We start from the raw sequence: 22,281 nt of genomic DNA on the forward strand, positions 1-22,281 counted from the left end.
ATTTTGACCTGGAGCACTTTATGAATTCTAGGTGACAAAATAGAATGACTATAAAAATCTGGGGTGTGTGTGCTATTATAAACAAAAATGTACAAAGTTTTACTTTCCATTAGGGCATTTAATCTCATTAAATCAGAGGATTAGCACCTTTGGAATGAAAAGCAGAATTAAATTCAGTGTTACAGATATATTTCCATGTGCTCATAGTTTCCTGCTCAGAATATTTTTACAGATAAGTGAGCTTCTGAGTTTTATCTGTCTTTATTTAACTTCATATTTCTCTACTGCTCATCTCCCTGGCTGAGAATCCCATTATGTTCCTTTTTAACAAAATTAAAGCTCATAACATTGTGGGGTAGGCAGGATATGCTGCTTTGTTTCACATAACTCACTGAATATGTGCCACTGGGTTTTTCACATATTATTAACAGGTAATCATTTCCATTCTACAGATGGGTAAATTGAAACTCGAGGTGGTTTATTTGATTTTCCTTAAGACAGTACAGAACTTGGTGACAGATATGAGAATAGAAACAGAGAACTGTGATTCTCACTCCTGAACTAAAGCTTGGTCTACAAATAGTATAACTAATATTAGAAATGACAAAAGATTCTGATGCAGAGAATAGTCCCTTATAAAACATATGATAAATTCATCTTATCTTTGTGTCTTTCTTGAGCCTCTCTTGAACTAAAGCTTGGTCTACAAGTAGAATAACTAATGTTAGAAAAAGCAAAAGATTAAGATGCAGAGAAGAGTAGTCTCTTATTAAAAATATGATAAATTCATCTCATGTCTTTCTCAATCCTCCTGCCCATGGCTACCTGATTTTCCCAGAACAAGGGGATACAGTCTCAAGTTGTGCTGGGAGATGTGTAGGCTGGTTGTTAGGAGGAAGTTCTACACAGAGAGAGTGATTGGCATTGGAATGGGCTGCCCGGGGAGGTGGTGGAGTCACCATCCCTGGAGGTGTTGAAGAAAAGCCTGGATGAGGCACCTAGTGCCATGGTCTGGTTGATTGTCTAGGGTTGGATACTAGGTTGGACTGGATGATCTTGGAGGTCTCTTCCAACCTGGTTAATTCTATGATTCCCTTGTACAAAACCATGCATTTTTCTCTCTGTCACATGGATGGTTGAATTGATTGTATGAAGCTCAAAAAGATAAATAGTATTTCTGTCCTTTTATTTTTTACACTCCAGCCAATAAATATTGTATACCCAGGCCTATGAGCTACACAACAACCGGCTTGTGGAAGGGTTTGCATTCTTCAGGAGCCATAAAGGCACCTGGAGCAAATAAACATCTGTAGGTGTAACTGAAAGAGCTCCATACATCCTACTTGCAGTGTCTCCCTTGGAGACCAAATGCCTCTGCCACACACCTGGCTATGAGGAGAGTTCACAAGTTAATCTTCTAGGTGGTCTTCTCAGAGCTCAAGGAGAAGCCAGCAAGTTCCTAAGTAGGCAAGCAAGAGAGCTCTGGTTATAGCACTTGTAGCTTTGCAGCTTGTTGAATTGCAGTTGTAGCAAACTTGGGGGTTTGGTCTTTGGTTATGCTGCTTAATTCTCATCTGTGTCATAGCTGGCTCCTATCAAAGCTATGAGCATGCTGAACCTTTACCTCTGCAAAAGTCCTAACACATGAGTCTTGCTGTTAATTATTAAGAGTCACTTGTGCAAACTGAGCATAAGATGACTATCATCCCAGTAGACAAATTTTACATGTTATTCTGACAGGCTCCATTAATGACAGAGGTGTGCAGAGCTTAAGTAGACCTGAGGTCAGGAAAATGCATTGAGTGCTTACTGCCTAAAAATTAAAACCATCTGCTGTTTGTGTACCAGACTAAAAGATATAGATATATATACACACACTAAAAGGTATAAAGAAGAAGAATGGAAATATAAGCAGAATGCAGGTATTTATTTATTAGTATATATGACATAATGTTTTTATGTAACCTTTAGGGAGTGAAAGCAAACTCACTGTACATTTAAGCAGCATTTTGAGACTTTCCCACTTTCTCAGGGCCCAAATAGTCTTTTGCTGTAAAAAAACCAGAATAGCAGTCGTGTGTTTTGCTCTTTTAAATGCTGTAATTAAGAGCCTTATTTGCACGGGAGGCAGAGCTGGCAACTTTCATGTACTCAGCATGGTGAAAATGTCAACTTTCATGGCTTGTGACAGATTAATAGAAAAAAGATTTTTAAAACTGCAAATTATTCATAGATATTGAGTAATCATCAGAAGGTGCATTCTGTGAAGAATAAAAATAGGACAAACTGAGTGTGTCACCAGTCTCTAAAGTGAGCACTGTCTCTTTTAAAAACCATTGAAAGTCTAGGCTTAGCAAAACAATTTTCACATGAGATGAACCAGTTTGTAAACTGTTGAAGATACTCTTTCATCACCTTTTGCACTGTCAGTTGGTGTGAGCGCATTGGGTCAATTTTGATATTTGTAGATTTCATGATTAATGTAAAATTGATGATGAATTAAAAAGAACTGCAAGTCCATCATTTAATATTGCTTGGTATCAGAGACCCAAATGTGGACTACTGTTCATAGAATCATAAAATCAACTAGGTTGGAAAAGACCTCCAAAATCACCCATTCCAACCTAGCACCCAGCCCTGTCCAACCAACCAGACCATGGCACTAAGTGCCTCATCCAGGCTTTTCTTGAACATCTCCAGGGATGGTGACTCTACCATCTCCCTGGGCAGCCCATTCCAATGCCAATCACTCTCTATGCCAACAACTTCGTCCTAACATCCAGCCTAGACTTCCCTCAGCACAACTTGAGACTGTGTCCCCTTGTTCTATTGCTGCTTGCCTGGCAGAAGAGACCAACCTCACCTGACTACAACCTCCTTTCAGGTAGTTGTAGACAGCAATGAGGTCACTCCGAGCCTCCTCTTCTCCAGGCTGCACACCCCCAGCTCCCTCAGCCTCTCCTTACAGGGCTGTGCTCCAGGCCCCTAACCATCTTTCTTGCCCTTCTCTGGACACGTTCCAGAAACTCAACATCCCTTGAATTGAGGAGCCTAGAACTGGACACAGTACTTAAGGTGTGGCTTGACTAGTGGTGAGTACAGGGGAAGAATAACCTCCCTTGTCCTATTTGCCACACTGTTCCCTGATCCGGGCCAGGATGCCATTGGCTCTCCTGCCCACCTGGGTGTGCTACTGGCTCATGTTCAGCTACTATCTACCAGCATCCCCAAGTCCCTTTCTGCCTGTCTGCTCTCCAGCTACTCTGTCCCCAGCCTGTAGCACTGCTTGTGATTGTTGTGGCCAAAGTGTAGAACCCTGCCCTTGGCTTTGTTAAATCTCATCCCATTGGTCTCTGCCCACCCATCCAGCCTGTCTAGATCCCTCTGCAGGGCTCTCCTACCCTCCAACAGATGTTGTTGGAAATCATCCCATTCTGGACCAGACATGTCTTTTCTGTGACTTTAGTCTTGAAATTATTCTAATACAGGAATATGTCAGTCAAAATACGTTTCATTATTCCTCTACCTTGTAGTGTCCTCTTCTCCCCCCCTAAAGCAATGCTCCATGAAGTCACTCTGAAGCACAAGTCATTAACAAAGGGAGAGAAAAGGGAGTGGTACAATTTGTCCAAAGAAATATCTGGTTTATTAAGTTTGTAGAGATTGGTAAATCTGAGCTGCAACCATCAAATCCAAACCTAAGTTCTGTTTCGGTGTAGCTACATTTGCAAGAGGTGATTGCTCTGAAACTGTTGATCTACTTCATCTTTGTGATCTCTGTTACACTTTACCCAGCTGTTTGGTGTAAAGCACTCTAATGAACGATCCAAAATCAACCATTAACTGATGAGCACTGTAATTAATGTTCCCTTAGTAGGCATTTTGCTTTTTCATCTTTAGTTCTTGGTTATTGTTAGACATAAGGTGTGATCAACAAACCTTTAACTTTCTGTGCTAGCTATATATTTACTACAGGATCTCACTTCTGTGGACAATGTTTGCAAGCAAACACTTTATGCCTAGTGAATGTCAAGGACATTAATATGAATGAATCATATACTTTCAGCTGTATTGCAGCATGTTGTGGATCAGTGATGTTCTGCAGATGAAGAAGCATTTTAAAGAGTTTCCAGAGAGAGGATCAGTTTGTTAAGACAGAAAACATTTGTTAATTGGTCACCAGCTGTAGCACATATATGCCAGTAGAAATGTGAGAATGCATACAGCTGTACATTGACATTTGTTCAGTTCAGGTGCAAGATAAAGCAAATCTTTGAACAGTAAAGATATTGAGTGAGAGACATGTGCCCTTTTATTATTAAGTCTGAATGATGATCAGTGTTCTTCACTGAACAGTTCAGGAAAGTCATTTTGTAGTAGGTCAGCATAATACATCCTTTGTGGATTTCCTGAATCTTTGAAGTTCAGGCAGGTACCTGCTTTTCTAATACAAATAGAGGATGACAGAATTATAGAAAACAATTTTTGGTCAACATTCCTGGTCAAGAAATTATAGTGAAACCTGTGGTTAATGGATTTACAGCTGATTTGAATATCAGAAGGAGACCAAATTAACAACTATGTGCTTCTTAATCCATTTGTGTATTCTACGACAATGACCAGATGTAATTTTCTGCCTTTACTTTGCTCTGGAAATTGTGTCATATTAGCATACTGCATTACAAAACCATGTCTTTTCATCATATGCCTTATTCCTCTTAATAAGATTTGACATGTTTATATAGCTACATATATATATACACATCTATGGTGCAGCATGGAGCTTTTAAATATTTCCAAAATGGAGGTGGTGCAAAGGAGGCTTCACTGCAATATGAACAATGGACATAACCTTCAAATTCCCAAACACAATAAGCACAGAGTTGTGTACCCATCGCAAGTCATTAGTTCAAGCCCACCAAACATTTCCTGAGACAATTACCTTTGCTGCTATAAAATTTACTTTGCAGAATCCTCTGGAGCGTTACTAATTGCTTTTCTTAACCTCCAGAGATTAAAGGATTTTGAAATGAACATATAGACAAGCAGTGGCTCTAATTTCAAACCTAAGCTTTATTAAAGCAAGCTCAGTTTTACGATACAGGGTCATTAAGAGAATATTTAATGTTGGGAGTATCCAATCCTAATCTCCTCATTTTGCTCCAGTCTTCAGAAATTGCTCTCTGTCTGTATTTTTTAGTCTCTCTCTTTTTTTTTTTCCCTTTTCAAATGCAGTGTAAGCTCAACTCATTTCCATCTGGCATCAGCTCTATGTCTCATCTTCAAGAATACACATAGCCATGTTGGCACTTGTTTCTCAAATCCTTTTCCACTAGGGGGTATGATAGACTGTGACTGCGTTTCACTGTAAAACCTTCTGTATGATATTGTAATACTAAAGTATACACACATGAGGGAGAAGAACAAGCATGCAAAGCCTGGTACATAATTTATGGAGATTCAGATTCTGTCATTCATAAATATAATTATAACCCACAGCTTGAAAGTGATATGGACCAACCATATTGATCATGCTCCAGCTCTGTTTATTCAGATCATTTATTTGTTGACAGGCAAAACGTAATAAGAATGTTGTTAGACAGTAAAACAATTAATGAAAGGAAATATTTCTATTTTACACAAATAGTGTTTGTTTCTGTGCGTGTTGTGCATCCTCCCACCTTCAGATGGGAAATATAAACCCAAGGGGGTGGGGATATTATTAAATCAGCAATCAACCTTCAAGTCATTTTGGTATAAACACTGTAATTATTTCATCTCTGGTAAACAGAATATAAGACAACAGCACATAAGGGTGACAATTTGCAATATGCTTTGAATGTCTTTGTTAAAAAAAAAAATCCTATTATGGCTGAAGGCAGCATTATTGAAATGAAAAAAAAAACCAGAAGTTGTGACAGCCAACAGAGGGGGTAATTAGTCAGTAAATTTCAGATAATACATTTAGCAGATCATTGCAACAGACAACATTTTGCGTCAGGAGAAGTCACTGTTTATTAGCCTTGAAGCCAGACCTGCTTACCTTTATTTCACAGGAATAAAAAAAGAAATCCCTCACAAAATATTAGGGGAAAAAAATGGTAAATGTGATTATAGTAGTGTAGCTCAGATGCCCTCTGAAATTTCATCACCTTCTTTTATTTAGGTGGGTGTAAGTTCCCACTTCCCTTACGTCAGAAGTCAACTCCAAATTTACATCCCACTTCCCTTATGTCAGAAGTCAACTCCAAATTTACATAGATGTAATTGTAGTGTGCAGCTTGGGGTGGAAAATACAAACCCTAAAGACAAAAAAATCTGATACAAAATATTGCCTTTCTATGTTAAAAATGACACTATCTAACAATTGTCATCTTGCAGTCTTAGGTGTAGGTTATGCCTCAGCCTGGGAGTTGTGGTTTCCATTTCTGATTGCTTTCATCTACACCCTTCAGCTGGCTGAGTGTTGGTAGGATGTAACCAGCCAGGATGTAACCAGCCAGGACAGATGCCTCTGCTAACGGGCAGTGCTCTCCCTGGTCTGTGGGAATAGTTTGCTTGAAATTCATTGGGTCACAAACAATTGTGTGCACTTTGCACCTCCATATCTAGAGTGATGTAAAGACAATTGCAGTTAATATGAGCTTAGGCTTCTGAGGGTTTGACAGTGGCATGAAAAAGCAGTCTCATTTCAGATGTAAAATTCCTGGTTAGGAAGTATCAGGGTTGCATTTTATAGATCTTAGAACCTTTTCCCAGGCTGGTTGACTTCTTCTTAATGTCTTAAAAAGAAAAGAAAAAGATAAAAGATTATTTTGTCATCAAATAATTATTGTTATTGTTTAAACGTTCTCATCCAGCACATAATGAACAGTGAGGAATTCCCCAAAGGGCATCTATTGTTATTGAAATGTTTATTTATTGAGTGCTTTTGCCAGAAGCACCCCATGAGAAAAATCTCATTTTATGAGCTCCTTGAAGCAGTCCGTTCCCAAAACATTGAGCAGAAATGCAATTTTGACCAAGTCAGCTCAAGGTCTTTTGTTTGCTTTTAAATAAACAGCAGAGTATCAACGTGCAAAGACTTGTGACAAGAGCTGCTTTGTTTGCTGTACTTTGTAAGTAGCCCTAATGAAGCTGTGCTTGTGTGGTGGTCAGGAGATTCCTTACGTTCAAGCTTTTAACTGTTACAGTAGAGAAAAAGCATTATCCCACAAAGCAATATAGGGCTGGATACTTGAAATGATTCTGAGATTTCTTCTTTCCTGCAATAGGGCAGTGTTACCTTCCCCCTTCCACTACCCCACACCTCGTTTTGTGCTCTTTATTTGCATCATTTCCTCACCACCAGTGAGGAGATGTGACAGTGCTTGTGTCAACGGGTACATGGGCACAACTCGGATTCCGTTGTGTTCCTGGATTATCCAAGTGGAGTCAGTAGAGAATAGTGAGATGGTGCCTGCCAGGCTTCACTCCTGAAATCTCTACCACTCACTGCCTGTGCTGGATTGCTGAAATGCTCCAGTTGTAAACCTTTATGAACTAATGATGCCATGAAGTGCATAGCTGTAGTGAGTGGGGTAAAGGGACATCCACAGGGAGTGAGATCTGGGCCAAAAATAGAAGCAAAATAGACAAGGGAAGGAGTGGAGGAAACTTGTTATGCCTTTGGTAAAGCTGAGAAGAGGAGGCTCAGGAGTGATCTCATTGCTCTATATAACTACCTGAAGGGAGGTTGTAGTGAGGTGAGATTGGTCTCTTCTCCCAGGCAACCAGCAACAGAACAAGGGGACAGTCTCAAGTTGTGCCAGGGGAGGTCTAGGCTGGATGTTAGGAGGAAGTTGTTGTCAGAGAGAGTGATTGGCATTGGAATGGGCTGCCCAGGGAGGTGGTGGAGTCACCTTCCCTGGAGTTGTTCAAGCAAAGCCTGGCTGGGGTACTTGGTGTCATGGTCTAGTTGATTGGACAGGGCTGGGTGCTAGGTTGGACTGGGTGATCTTGGAGGTATCTTCCAACCTCGTTAGTTCTATGATTCTATAATATATAAGTGAACTTTTATAGTAGTGCCTGTTTTTGTCTTTGTTGAGCCCTTGCACTCTTTCCCCCAGAAATTATTGTATGATGCTTTTTACAGTCTCTTGTTAGCCATTTTCTGCAGAAATAGATTTATTTGTGTATCTATATATGTATTTTTCTTAACTCCCTTAATATATAATAATATATATGTGTGCTTTAGTGTAGTTTTAAGGATATCGGAACTGGATTTTCTCTTTTCCTTTCATGAGATGTGCTTTTAAGTTGGATTTTATCAGGAGAATCAATGCAACATTACATATATATGTATTTATTTTTCTTTAAAAATGCACAGTCAAATTTGTGTATGTGAAACCCTCAACACTACTCTGCAGTCCTTCATCTGTCTAATCACAACCTCCCTTTGTAAATGCCTTATACATTTTCATGCCGTAAAGGACCATGAGACTATACTCCAAAAAACCAGCACAAAATCCAGTGATTTCCCCTCATAAGTCATTCAGAGATGATTACCTTTGTTGTTAGAAGGTCAATAATTTGTGGTATCCTTTTGATCAAAATTACCTCTTGGATCAGATATATTGAAAGTCTTTTCCCCACACACATTCACCGAAGATATGATCAGGTTAAATGTTGTGTGCTTCCCTATTGCTCCTCTGACCTGCAATGTGACAACAGAACTAAGCTTGTACTGATGCTAGGCACATGAAATTTGAAACTATGCATCATCTTCTTTGGCTGCTGAATTCCAGTGGTGATCTGCCCTGTGTCTGGGTGAATAATGCATCCAGTGCCTCCGTCTTTATAATAAGAATAGTATTTACAGAAGCATTCTGAAGTTTAGTTAATGTCATTGAAATTCTTTCAGATGGGCACAAGATACACACAAGAAACCACAAGAGGTATAAAAATGTATGCAAATGTAGCTAATGAAGCAAAAGAAAGAGGGCTAAATGGTGTCTTAATAGGTTCTCTTTAAAAACCTATTTTGATAAGGAATATTATGCCATGTCTCTTGATTAGGAATCTTACAGTTCTTCATAATCTCTTCCAGCGTGCTGGGACCAGCTGTGACCTTCAGAGTGCACTCAAACCTCCAAAACATTTCAACTGCAGATGTTGCGAAAGCAGCAGGTAAGTCCTTGTCTTCCATTCCTAAACTCTGACCTCTGACATGTCCATGTAGCGGGCAGTAGCACTACAAACAGCACAGAGATGTGCCATTCACCCAGAAGATTGACATCACAGAGGGAGACAGTCAAGAGGTGAGTGACACGCAGTGGAGATTTCAGTTTGACATCTATGAGTCAATTAAAACTGCCTGGCGCTTCCTTGTTTGTCAGGGAAACAGATCACACAGAGACTTCTAGTCAAGGTCTGGCACAGCGGAAATTTCCTCACTGTTGTTGTGAATTTGTAGGATGGATTGGTGACTTGTAAACAAGACTCTCCTACCTTCTCTGTTCCATTACATCTTTCCCAGGGAGCAAAGCTGTTACTATGTTTTACCTCTACTTTCTGAATCAAAAGATGGTAGAAATAGACCTTCGCTGGTCTGGTGTTTAGGCAATTTAGAAGTATAGAATCAATCAGGTTGGAAGAGATCTCCAAGATCATTCAGTCAACCTAGGAACCAGTGCTGTCCAATCAACTAGACCTTGGCACTAAGTGCCCCATCCAGGCTTTGCTTCAGCATCTCCAGGGATGGTGACTCCACCACCTCCCTGGGCAGCCCATTCCAATGCCAATCACTCTCTCTGCCAAGAGCTTCCTCCTAACATCCAGCCTAGACCTCCCCTGGCACAACTTGAGACTGTGTCCCCTTGTTCTGTTGCTGGTTACCTGGCAGAAGAGACCAACCCCCACCTAGCTACAGCCAGGTTGTAGGCAGCAAAGAGGTCACCCCTGAGCCTCCTCTTCTGCAGGCTGCACACCCCCAGCTCCCTCAGCCTCTCCTCACAGGGCTGTGCTCCAGGCCCCTCACCAGCTTTGTTGCCATTCTCTGAATACGTTCCAGTACCTCAACATCTCTCTTGAATTGAGAAGCCCAGAACTGAACAGAGAACTCAAGGTGTGGCCTGAGCACTGTTGAGTACAGGGACAGAATAACCTCCCTTGTCTTGCTGGCCACACTGTTCCTGATACAGGTCAGGGTGCCATTGGCTCTCATTTAAACAGCAAGTTGATCTTGGGAGTTAAGTGTTGTATTTTGGGGGCTAAGATGCTTCTGAAAAAGTAGAGCTGTTTTAAGGACTCCTATCAGCTTCTTGTCAGCTTGGCTAACTGTATAATGGAGTTGTTGACTGCAAGAAATATTTTCTGAGAGGTAACTGAGTTAATACCTGATTGGCTTGCAAGTAATCCAGGTTTAAAAAAATATGAGTAAAGAAGTTGTAATGTTGCTTGAGAATAGGAGAAAATCTTTCTTTAAATAAGCACTCAGAGCCCAAAACTTTCCATTGACTTCTCCCTCTCCTTCTTCGTGGAGGAATTTAGTTATAGAAAGAACTGAAGTAGTTCTCATGCCAGGAATTTCCTTTGCAGCTCCATTGTAAAAGGGTCTTGTTAACTGATAATTGGAGTAGCAAATGGGATACTCTGTTTGTTAAAAGACTTTAACAGGTCAAAAAGCTGTAGGTATTTCTTGTCAAAACTAGGAAATTCAATAAAGTAATGATTGAATTTCAGGACACTTAAACATGGATGATTTACCTGGGAAAAATTAGTATGGCTTTTTTTCTAACAGTGTTCTGCCTTTTTAAACCTAATTAATCTCCCTGAAGGGATCAACAAATATTATCCAGCTGGTAGAGCCTACTTGGATTGCCAAAGACTTTTGATGAGGATTTTCACTAGAAGGTCTGAGAATGTGGAATATGGATCACAAAGATGATGGCTCAGTAATTGGTTACAAGGCAAGAAACAGAGATTAGGGGGAAAAAATTATTGGTGTTTTAAAAGGGTAGAGATAGCAGAAAAGTGGGAGGATCTCTTCTGGGACTATGGTATTCAATATAGTTATAAATGAGTTGGATAGAGGGTGAGCAGTGTCTAATGAGAACTCCTATTAATGATATTAAATTATTCACAGTATTAAAGGTGAAAGTTGATCTTAGAAATGTATAAAATCCTTACCAGTCTGAGTGACTGTACTCAAAGTGGCAGATTAAATCCCTTGTACATTAGGGTAAAAATACTGCATATGGAGAACAAAATAGTTTTACATATCAAGCTGTAGGTCTAAATAGGCTATTAATGTTCTGGAGTAAGAATTTAGTGTAGTACTAGATAATTTAATGAAAACAACAATTCAACCTCTAGTTGAAGAACAGAAGTGGTTCAAAGAATTATTTGGGAAGAAGCAGAAAAAAGCAGAACAATATAATTTGTTCTTATTTAGAAGTGGTTCAAAGAATTATTTGGGAAGAAATAGAAAGCAGAACAATGTCATTTGTTCTTATTTCAATCGATCTGTCACCTGTATTTAAACCCAAGTGCAGTTTCTGCTTCTCACAGCTCACAGAGGTTAGAATCTCTGGTTGAAATGGAAAAGGAAGCAAAAGACAAAAGATATGCCTAGGTATGGAATACCTTCCATAGAACAAATGGTAAAATATTTCTTTTGGGGAAGGAGCATGGTACCAGAAATTCCTGTCAAGTTCAGAGTGGAACAGCAAACGTGGCCATGATTCCTGTATCAGGAATAGTGTGGCTAGTAGGGTGAGGGAGGATATTCTGCCCCTGTACTCAACACTGGTCAGGCTACAACTTGAGTGTTGTGTCCAGTTCTGGGCCTTTCAATTCAAAAGATGTTGAGATGCTGGAAGGTGTCCAGAGAAGAATGACAAAGCTGATGAGAGGCCTGGAACACAAACTGTGTGAGGAGAGACTGAGGGAGCTGGGGGTGTGCAGCCTGGAGAAGAGAAGGCTCATGGCAGACCTCATTGCTGTCTACAACTACCTGAAGGAAGGTGGTAGCCAAGTGGGTGTTGGTCTCTTCTCCTAGGCAACCAGCAACAGAACAAGGAGACACAAGAAGGGAGTGTAAATTACCCAGATTTGTGCAAATGTTATGTACGTGCATGTCGCTCTGGTATCCACAGAAACAGTTTCTGTGCAACAGTTTATTTATGTAGTATACATTATTGTAACCAAAATGGATATTTTCCTTGCATTATTTAGGTCTCTCTATAGGGAACTATATTTAATATTTTTTATCCTCCCCTGTGGCATTTGACAATTGCACTAGTTAGAGAAGGTTCTTTAGCAACAATGCAAACAGACAAATGACAGAATAGCTACTGAAAAGCAGAAGTATGGGAGTTTGATAATAAAAATGGCATCTTATGTTTTCTTAGACTTAAGAGTTCTATTCTTTTTTGGTGTACACATGGCTTGAGGAAAGATAAAGCTCTCTAAAATCCTTCAAGCTATGTTCTTGCTGATAAAACTTTTTTTTCCCAACAATCCACAGTTCCACTTCTGTGTAAATGTTTTGATTACCTTTTTTTTTCCCCCTCCCAATTTGTAGGGCTACATAATTAAAAGGGAAATCTGACAACACAGTAATTTAAGCTTGTGGATAGTTTGCTTTCTCACATTAACAATGTCTTCATTTGAATTTTGACTACAGATCAGGTCAGCCAATATTTTGCCAGTGTCACCTATTTGGTGCTTATAATACAGAACATGTCCTGCATTAAGTGGCCATCCTTTGGCCTATTTCCATTTAAGAAACTAGGCTCAGTGATGCAGTTTAGTTTTGTCTCAACATTTTTAAGGAACAAACTTTCTCTAGACATAGATGAGGTGCTCTAGAAGTAATTACACTCTGCACATGATATCATTTAGACAAATGAATGTGGATTTGATTTCTCCTCTGTTTAAAGGGCAGTAGAAGTCTAGCAGAGAAATAACTCTATTAATCTAAATATTGCAGTAAAGTCAGTATGGTTATGAGCAATGAGTTTGCTTTATAGGTATTTCAGAATCCCACTCTTTGTGCAACATCATAGAATCAGTCAGGGTTGGAAGGGACCACAAGGAATATCCAGTTCCAACCCTCCTGCCATGGGAAGGGACACCCTAGCCTAGAGCAGGTTGGCCACAGCCTCATCCAGCCTGGCCTTAAACACCTCTAGGGATGGGACCTCAATCATGTCTCATCAAAAGCAAGAAACTTCCATTTCTGGATAAAAAGTTTGACTTCTCTAAGAGCCCTTTTTGTCCTTTTTAAATGGCTATAACTAGCCTTGGTTGTCTTGCTGATTTCTGGCAAAAGCTTTGCATGTCTTGTGAGAAGCCTCAGAAAGATGAACTTTGTTGCTTCAGTCACAAGCACTTCCATGCTGACATACCATCTTGGTTTCCCTTTTTTCCTGCTCTTTGTTGAAAGTGTTCATTGCCCAGTCATTGTCAGAATCATAATTCATCTGTGATGAAGTGAGCAGAGCAAGATAAAAGTCTGTGGCTGAATTCATCCCCCCTCTCTAGATTTTTGTAGACCATGCAATTAGGTGTCTTGCTGTCAGAGATGATAACAAAGAGTGTGTCTCTGAATAATTTTAAGTTCACCTTTGAAGGGAACTGACAGCTTCTGTGTCAGAAACTTTGAACAACGTAGCCAGAAGGCTGTGAGGTCCATCTGATTTCACTTACTGTTGCCCTGCTTTAAGAAGGATTACAATTCTTTGGTCTGTACTGTGAAACGTGCAAATTTGACAGCTCTTTTTCTGTTGCTGGCTCTCTTAAGTCTTTTGCTGCAAATCCTGATTCTGTCCAGTCAATCCTCCTTAGTTTTTTTCATCTCTTGACCCCTCTGTCATGGATCAATTCCCTTTCACCTGCTCTGGCATCAAGTCACCTAAACTACTTTCCTCAAATCCTTCCATTATAGTTTTGAAGACTGATTCAGTATTTGAATTGTCTCCTGTACTCCAAAATGTCTAAAACAATGATTAATGATTTTTTTTAAATGTCATTTCCTTCCCACCTTGTTCTGCTGCTGAAAAATGGAATGAGTTATACCACTTGTGATGGGTGCTACCATACAGAAATGTGCCTCAGGCCTGAAGAATAAGTTTCTTTGGTTATGACTTTTCCCTGATTACTTCCTTCTGATTGTGATATTTATTGCTGTGATTAGTAAGGATGCATTTGTTTTTTTTAATGTACACTTCTTTCATGTCAGAATAACTGTGAGATTTCTGATTGTAGAAAGAAATATTTTTTTTTTTCTATAGGACCACTTTCTGTTGCAACAGAAACCTTCAGAATGTCCTTCTGTTCACCTTAGGAAGTGATTAAATCTATTCCAGCCTAAACCCCTAAATCAGCAAGCTAAACCTAACAATTTTAAGCTATGCATGCAGACAAATTGTAGACACCATGGAGAACATGGTTTCCAGCTCTGGGCTCCTCAATTCAAGAGAGATGTTAAGACACTGGAATGTGTCCAGAGAAGGGTGACAAATCTGGTGAGAGGCCTGGAACACAGCCCTGTGAGGAGAGGCTGAGGGAGCTGGGGGTGTGCAGCCTGGAGAAGAGGAGGCTCAGGGCAGACCTCATTTCTGTCTGCAACTATCTGAAGGGAGGCTGTAGCCAGGTGGGGTTGATCTCTTCTCCCATGCAACCAGCAACAGAACAAGGGGACACAGTCTCAGGTTGTGCCAGGGGAGGTCTCAGCTGGATGTCAGGAGGAAGTTGTTGGCAGAGAGAGTGATTGGCATTGGAATGGGCTGCCCAGGGAGGTGGTGGAGGCACTGTCCCTGGAGGTGTTGAAGCAAAGCCTGGATTGGGACACTTAGTGCCAGGTCTGGTTGATTGTCTAGGGCTGGATTGTCTAGAACTGGATGATGTTGGTGGTCTCTTCCAACCTGGCTGATTCTATGATTCTATTTTAGTTGGTATAAACAGGAAAGTGTTCTTTATCTGGTGTAACAAAATATCCTGGTTTTAATATACAATGATTAGCAATCCTGTGATTGTAAGTGATAGCTTTCATATCAGCCAAATAATAAAAAACTGTGAGTGAAAGTGGTGTTACTTCAGGGCTCTATGAGAAAAATAGCTGTTACTTCAAACACAATTAAAAAACCCCACACAATTCAATTACATACAGAATCATCTTAGAATCAGGCTGCCAGCCCTTTTTGCTGCAGGAAAGTAATGACATGAAAAGGCACTTCTCCAGAAGCATGGTGTTTTGGTAACAGTGTGCAGGGGCAGCCAACCCCAGCCTGTTCTCTAGAACAAAATTTGTGGAAGTGCATCCTGGGAAGGAGGTGCAAACATGACCTGGGATGAAAGAGCAGGTGAAGGGCTTCTGGCAGCAAAAGCCTTAGTTAGGAAGGTTGTCGTGGATTGAGATGAACCTGCTGCTGTTATTCGTACTGTGCTGCAGTCATGGCCACTTCAAAAATGAAAGTGCTAACTGGAGCAAAGTATTAAGAGCCTTGAAGCTCAGACTGCAATATGTGAAGTTTCCTGTTGCAGTTACTGCTTCTGAGTTCCAGGTTCTTGGGTGTTGGCTTTTTTTCTGCAGGCGTAGCGGTGGAATGGGTGGGATTCAGGTAGCACTGGGTTTGGCTTTCTGTTTTATGCTGCTTTTTTGTCTTGTGTATTTCACTGCACTTCTGCAAATGGGCTAAGATAAGGTAATCATGCATTGTACTATTAGATTGATTAGGTTACTAGCTAAGGCAGTTAAGCATTGTGCTTATGATATTTTATGTTTTATTTAAGTCTTATCTCAACCCTGAGTTGTGTGTGCGCTACTCTTCCCCTCATTTTAGTGTTGGGTCAGCAGGCTGGCTAGCCCTTGCACTAAACCCTTACAGAGACCCAGAGGATTTGGGTATCATCCATCCTGATAGAGTGATTTGCCATTGGAATGGGCTGCCCAGGGAGGTGGTGGAGTTGCCATCCCTGTAGGTGTTCATTTGATAGCTTAATCCTAAGCCTAAACTTCATAAGATGCAGTTGCAGTGTTTCAGTGGTTGCAGTTAAAAAAGAGGCTTTGGTATTTTTGCCAGGTTGTTTTTAACCTTCTTTTGTCTATCGGGCAAACTATTAAACTATCACCAACAAAAGCCCACCAGGATGCAGCACTGATGAAAATATTCCTCTAATTCTTCCTTACTTTATATGCAATCCAGAACATGTGTAAACATAATAAGCTTTAAATGTAGGTCTAAATAACAGTAAGTCCATCAGAAACATGGACTTCAATTAGAGAACAGATGCCTTTTTCTTCTGGGTTTCCTGACTGGGCTTTTATAGAAGAGAAGCCATTGGACTGGGCTGCCCAGGGAGGTGGTGGAGTCACTGTTCTTGGATGTATTCACAAAATACAGGCATGACTTAGACATTACCAGCACACAGAAATGAAAAAGGATGTAAGTTTTGCAAGAATTTCTATGGATTTTTTTTTCCTATGGAAACAGACATCAAAAAAACTATTTCTAGGGGGAAAAGTAGAAGGCATCAGGGAGGAATCAAAACAGAATAACCAAATCCTATTAGAAAAACAAATATGTAAGAACCTGGTCAGTAACCTCCAAAATATTTAGTTCTTAACAGCAAAAACTATCTTCTGCCAGGAAACCAGCAACAGAACAAGGGGACACAGTCTCAAGTTGTGGCAGGGGAGGTCTAGGCTGGATGTTAGGAGGAAGTTGTTGGCAGAGAGAGTGATTGGTATTGGAATGGGCTGCCCAGGGAGGTGATGGAGTCGCCATCCCTGGAGATGTTGAAGCAAAGCCTGGATGAGGCACTTAGTACCATGGTCTAGTTGATTGTCTAGGGTTGGGTGCTAGTTGGACTGGATGATTCTATGATGAGCTTGGAGGTCTCTTCCAACCTGTTTGAGTCTATGATTCTATTCTATGATTCTACTTGCATGACCTACTGCTGATAGCTTGCATAACCTACTGCTAGAGTATCTGGCAAGAGAAAGAATCAGCTCTTGACAGGCAGGCAAGGAATTATTGGAGAGGTTTGGAATACTTTTTGAAGATAAGAGAAGTTTATTAGCACAAGGGCTTGTGGGCACTATTCAGTTGTATGTTTTAACTTTGCCTTCATTTTGAGTAGTTTTTCTCCTGTGCATGGAAGGCTACTTCAGCAGCAGCTGCTGCTCCCTGATGGCCTGCACAGTTATTAGAAGGTGTTGTGACTTCAGAGCCAGCAATTATTTTTTTATGAATTGTTGTTTTTTGAACTGACTATGGTCAAAAAAGCTTTGGTAGCCTTTTTTTCCCCTGAGCTTTCCTGAATTACAGATTCTCTTCCTCACATGTAAGAAAAGATGTGGGTTGGATTTATAGACCTTTGATCTTGTTCTTATTTGGAGATGATGTTTTCCATTGTCTGACAAAAAAATGTATGCAGGATTAAGAGATTAATTGTAATAATCTGCAACTCCTTCATCTTTTTTGTATTATCTAATCTTCAAGAAAACATGCTAAATCCCTTTGTTCTCTTCAGGAAATATTTTCTCTGGGTTTGAACATTCCAAATTCAGAGAAATTTAATAGCTTTGCCTTGGTTGAAGTCAAATGATGTGCTAGATTTAATCTAGCCATAGTTTTTCGAGAAGCACCTGTAAATTCTCTGTTTTCTTCATGGTAAATAGAAAATAGGAAAAATATTTCTTATTAAATGCTTCTTATTAAAACATAATAAAACATAACAGTGCATAATAAAACCACCACCAACAACAAAAGAACCCAACCCCCAAAACCCTAAGACTATACCATAATGATAATTCAGAGGATTACAGGCTCACAAGATGTTAGGGGTTGGAAGGGACCCAAGGAGATCATCAAGTCCAACCTCTCTGCCAGAGCAGGACAATCCTATCTCACACAGATCACAGAGGAACACATCCAGACAGGCCTTGAAAGTCTCCATAGAAGGAGACCCCACAACCTCTCTGGAGAGTCCATTCCAGTGCTCTGTGACCCTTAAAGAATTTCCCCCTCGTGTTGAGGCAGAACCTCTTTTGCTGCAATTTACACCCATTGCTCCTTGTCCTCGGGTCTTACCTGGTGTAATTATGATCACTTATTCCTCTTTTATTTTTCCTGGTTGCATCAATGCAGCAAAGTCAGGATGACAGCCATCAAGAAATCATTTTGGTAGAAAGGTCTGTCTAGTGGGTTTTTTAGCCTGTCCTGTAGAAGTGGGATGGGATTGGCTGGCAGGAGATCATACAATTTATATTTGATAGTCTGTTTAAAAAAAAGAGAGAAAGACAGATGTGGGAAAAAAATGTGCATGCCAAAATCCAGAGGGTGCCTCTTGGCAAACTTTTATAGACATTTTAGATCAGTAACAAGAAAAGGTAGGTAGCTACACCCCATTACTCCTTCCTAAACAGCCAGGTAATTACTTTTGGCGTTTTGACAAGTGTTTGCTGGAGTGAAGGTCAAAGCTGTCAGCAGAGAAGATCTATGCTAATCTGCTGAGCTGGAGAAGACTCTGGTGGCTAATGTTTTGTAATTAGAAGTTGTGGAAACCAGTTTTCACTGTGGTTTTGTGCTGAACAGAACTGATGATAATGAAACAGAGGAATTTCATTTACCGCAGTTTACAGAATTGGCTGGGTGGATGCTTAGGAGGAAGCACACAACGCGAAACTGAAGTACTATGGGAAATGATATTGTGGTACAAATGGAACATATTTACCTGCTGTGATGGTTTGGGTGTTCCCTGCCCCCCCCCCCCACACTTCAGAAATCACCCAGACTAGACTCAGCCAGCTCTGGAAATGTGAATAAAGCTTATATTTACAGCTAGCACTGATGAAAATATGCACTTTATGTGCAATCCAGAACATGTGTAATGACAATAAGCTTTAAATGTAGGTCTAAATAACAGTAAATCCATCAGAAACATAGATTTTAATTAGAAAAAAGATACCTTTTTTTATGGGTTTCCTGACTGGGCTTTTATAGAAGAGAAGCCGTTGGACTGGGCTCCTCAGGGAGGTGGTGGAGTCACTGTCCTTGGATGTATTCATGAAAAGCCTGGATGAGGCACTCAGTGCCATGGTCTCGTTGATTGGCTAGGGCTGGGTGCTAAGTTGTGCTGGATGATCTTGGAGGTCTCTTCCAACCTGGTTGATTCTATGAGTCTATGAAGATAAAGTCCTTTTCAATTGTTATGTCATTACAGGGAATCAAGGAAAAGACCCTAAAAGTGCTTCCTTTCCTTCTCCCCTCCTCTACCCCATCCTTCCTTCTCTGAATGGATTTTGTGTATCATATTATTCTTTCTGACATTTATTTCCTTGCTGTTTTTTCTCTTCAGAGGAATCCCCACATAATCATTCTCTTCTTCCATTGCTATTTAACAACTTGAGGGTACCTTCTCTATCCACGTGCAGTGATACAGCTGTGAAAATCACATTAACATTAATGGGAAATGCACAGCTCAAATCAGCCACACTGGGTGTAGTTACTCCCCTTGGCTGTAAAATGGGTTGGCATGTTCAAACAGAAATTATTTCCACTTAAGAAATGAGAAGTCAGCTGGGTTATTACAGTATTTTATGTTAAATTAAAAGCATTTAAACATTAATTTTAAAAATGTGTTTTATATTGAGAAATCCACCTGCTGTAGAACCTGTTATTTTGTGTTACAGCATAATGTTTTCTAAGTTAGGTGACATTTTAAGCAAGTAAGCTGTCTTTCACTTGGCAGCTCCCACTACTCCTCTTTCTATAAGCCTTAGGGAAATATGTGAACAATTATTATTTGAGAGTAAGGTCGTTTTTTGTTACCTAACTGTGAAGAATCAGATGCCCTTCTCAGGTTTTCTGATCTAAATGTGGATAAATCGCAACATTTGCAATGGTTTTCTCAGTCTTCTTGTGGTTCTGCTTTTTGACTCTGGTCTCTTCTCATATGCGTAGATTTTTTTTTGTTGCTGGTAGCAGAGATCTCAGAGGATAGGATAGCTGAGCATCTGAGATCAGCAGAGTGGACAGAAATGAGCTGAAGGGCGGGATGTGTAGGAAGCCTAGAATATCAGAGGTACAAGTAGCTGTTTCCAGAAGAGGGTATAGATGAGGAAGCTGATCTTTATTGTTAAGCTGGTGATGGGCAGAGTTTGCATATTTATCATATGTGTTTCCACATAGTGCTTCACTTTCTCTGATAGTCTTTGCCAGTGTGAGTAAGAGCATCCATCTTTCATGTTATATTGGTTTCTTGGTGTGTTGCTTGTAGGTAAAGACTATCAGGGAGTTTAAGAACTCTGATTTGTTAGCTTCTGTTATACTGTTACACTGATATCTGTTATATACTCATATCTGTTATGCTGTAAGCAATCGTAAATGTTAGAATTGGCAGATATTTATGTGTAGAGGCATATGTATCAAAATGAATTACAACTTGCCCTTAAGAGTTTTAAACAAACTTAGTGGAGTATTGCCATACAGTTAAATAAATCTTGGCTTTAGACAGAAGGCAATAAGCATCTAAGACTTCTCATTCTAAACGATGTTTGCAACTTGGATTTCTTCACTAAAAAAAGGGGGGGAATGTGTAAATGGAAACTCTCAGGTCAGAATGGTTATTAACAACAGCTAGTTCACAGCATCTTATCCCTATCACATGTGTGCTTTAAAGTTCAAATTCTGGTACCCCTAGGAATAAGTTCAGTTTGGTTCTTAGCATGTATCTAGTAATGCCTGTCAGCTTTTCACAGAATGCAGTTACTGCATCCCCCTGTTCCTCTTACATACAGACACATGCAATTCACACTACTTCATTACACCACTGTTAGTGGTTGGTATCACAAGGAGTAAAGCTGGGTTTAGGGTAAATCCCTGCAGAGATGTGAAAGCTGTTGCTGGTCAAGCTCTACATGCATCGAGGCAATTAAATGGGACATGTGGTAAAGCATTCAAACTTTTTGTAAGCATGCTTGTCTACTTCATCTTTTACCCTATCCTGCAACTCCTTCTGAAAACATTGGAAGTAAAAACATGACATTCTAATTTCCTTTTTTAATAATAGTACTGTTTTAGTTTGTGCATGATCTTGCTGCTTTCCAACATCTGCTCCATTTTACTTTTTTTTTTTTTTTTAGGGCATAATTTCCCACATTTTAATAGAAGATATTTCTTTTTATCTGTAATTAAATCCATAACTTGTTATTCTCACAAGGTTATTATGGATTGTGACTTGACTGTTACAAAAAATTAATGACTTAAAGAGGCTCCTAATATCAATTTAGTGTAAGGATTTAATTTATTATTCATTAATTTTGTATTCATTGTAATAGCAGTAATAATTTTTAACTCACTGGGTAGGTATGAGAATGTCAGGCACGCTACATTTCCATAGGAGTTCAGTTCATTAGTCATCTTTAGCAAAACAAAATGCCACTCATGCATTAATGCTGTCACTTTTTTTTCCTCTTTAGAATTATATGCCTGTTACTTTACATAAATATCTTCGTATATATATAAACTGTATTGGGATTTTAAAGTTTCAGTACACACATAAGCTTCCTTGCCTGTCCATAGGGCAACAGAAATGTTGCTGTCTTCAATCTTGATAGCTTCACTCAATTTGTGACAATATATGGGCTCATTTCAGATTTCATTTTGAAGAGCATCCTTTCAAATATTGTTGGTTTACACTGGCAAGACTTTTTAATGCTGAAAAGCATTCACTTTAACAATGCAGAATTCCAGTTTGTATTTCAGCACTAAGTTGTGTGTTCCTCAGAACATACTTAAAATGGGAATTCATAGTTTATATTAGTTAGTGTTGTGTAGTATTGTCCAGAATAGAATTACAATGGAATTTCCCCATAAAGCCCTCAGGGGCATCTTTGCTAACTATCCCATGTTTCTGAGACTGCTTCTTTTGACTGAGCTAACTCAATGCCTTAGAAAACAACAAGTTTTGTTTAGCATTGTGCCAACTAATTACAGTAGCTGCCTTGCAGCTCAGTGTTGAATTGGGGTTGTCCTTCTGTGCGTGGACCCAATCAGTCATGGTCAGTATTATGTCAGCTAAATCAATTCTTTGTAATCAAATTTAAACGTTAAGAGTGGATTTCATCTCCTCTGACTCAGATCTCTGTCTTTTAGGTACTTTAAGTGTAAGCTAGTCAACCTCAGCTCCCTTTACAATCAGTTGAATGTAATAAGTGCTTCCAGAGGGTAATTCATTTCATCCCAAGAGGTGTCTGTCTCATCTGTATCTCCTATACCTCATCAATCTCAT

General features: G+C 39.8%; 1 protein-coding gene across 2 annotated transcripts in view; it reads left to right on the forward strand.

The window, feature by feature from the left end:
- Nucleotides 1-22,281, forward strand: part of PTPRN2 (protein tyrosine phosphatase receptor type N2) — a 705,188-nt gene that overhangs the window by 295,176 nt on the left and 387,731 nt on the right. For both annotated transcript variants that reach the window (XM_064162805.1, XM_064162806.1), the window contains one exon: nucleotides 9,089-9,168. In XM_064162805.1, the coding sequence (XP_064018875.1) occupies nucleotides 9,089-9,168 (80 nt within the window). The remainder of the gene's footprint in view (nucleotides 1-9,088; nucleotides 9,169-22,281) is intronic.

This window comes from Pogoniulus pusillus, chromosome 23 (genome assembly GCF_015220805.1).
Source record: "Pogoniulus pusillus isolate bPogPus1 chromosome 23, bPogPus1.pri, whole genome shotgun sequence".
NCBI classification, from domain to species: Eukaryota; Metazoa; Chordata; class Aves; order Piciformes; family Lybiidae; genus Pogoniulus; species Pogoniulus pusillus.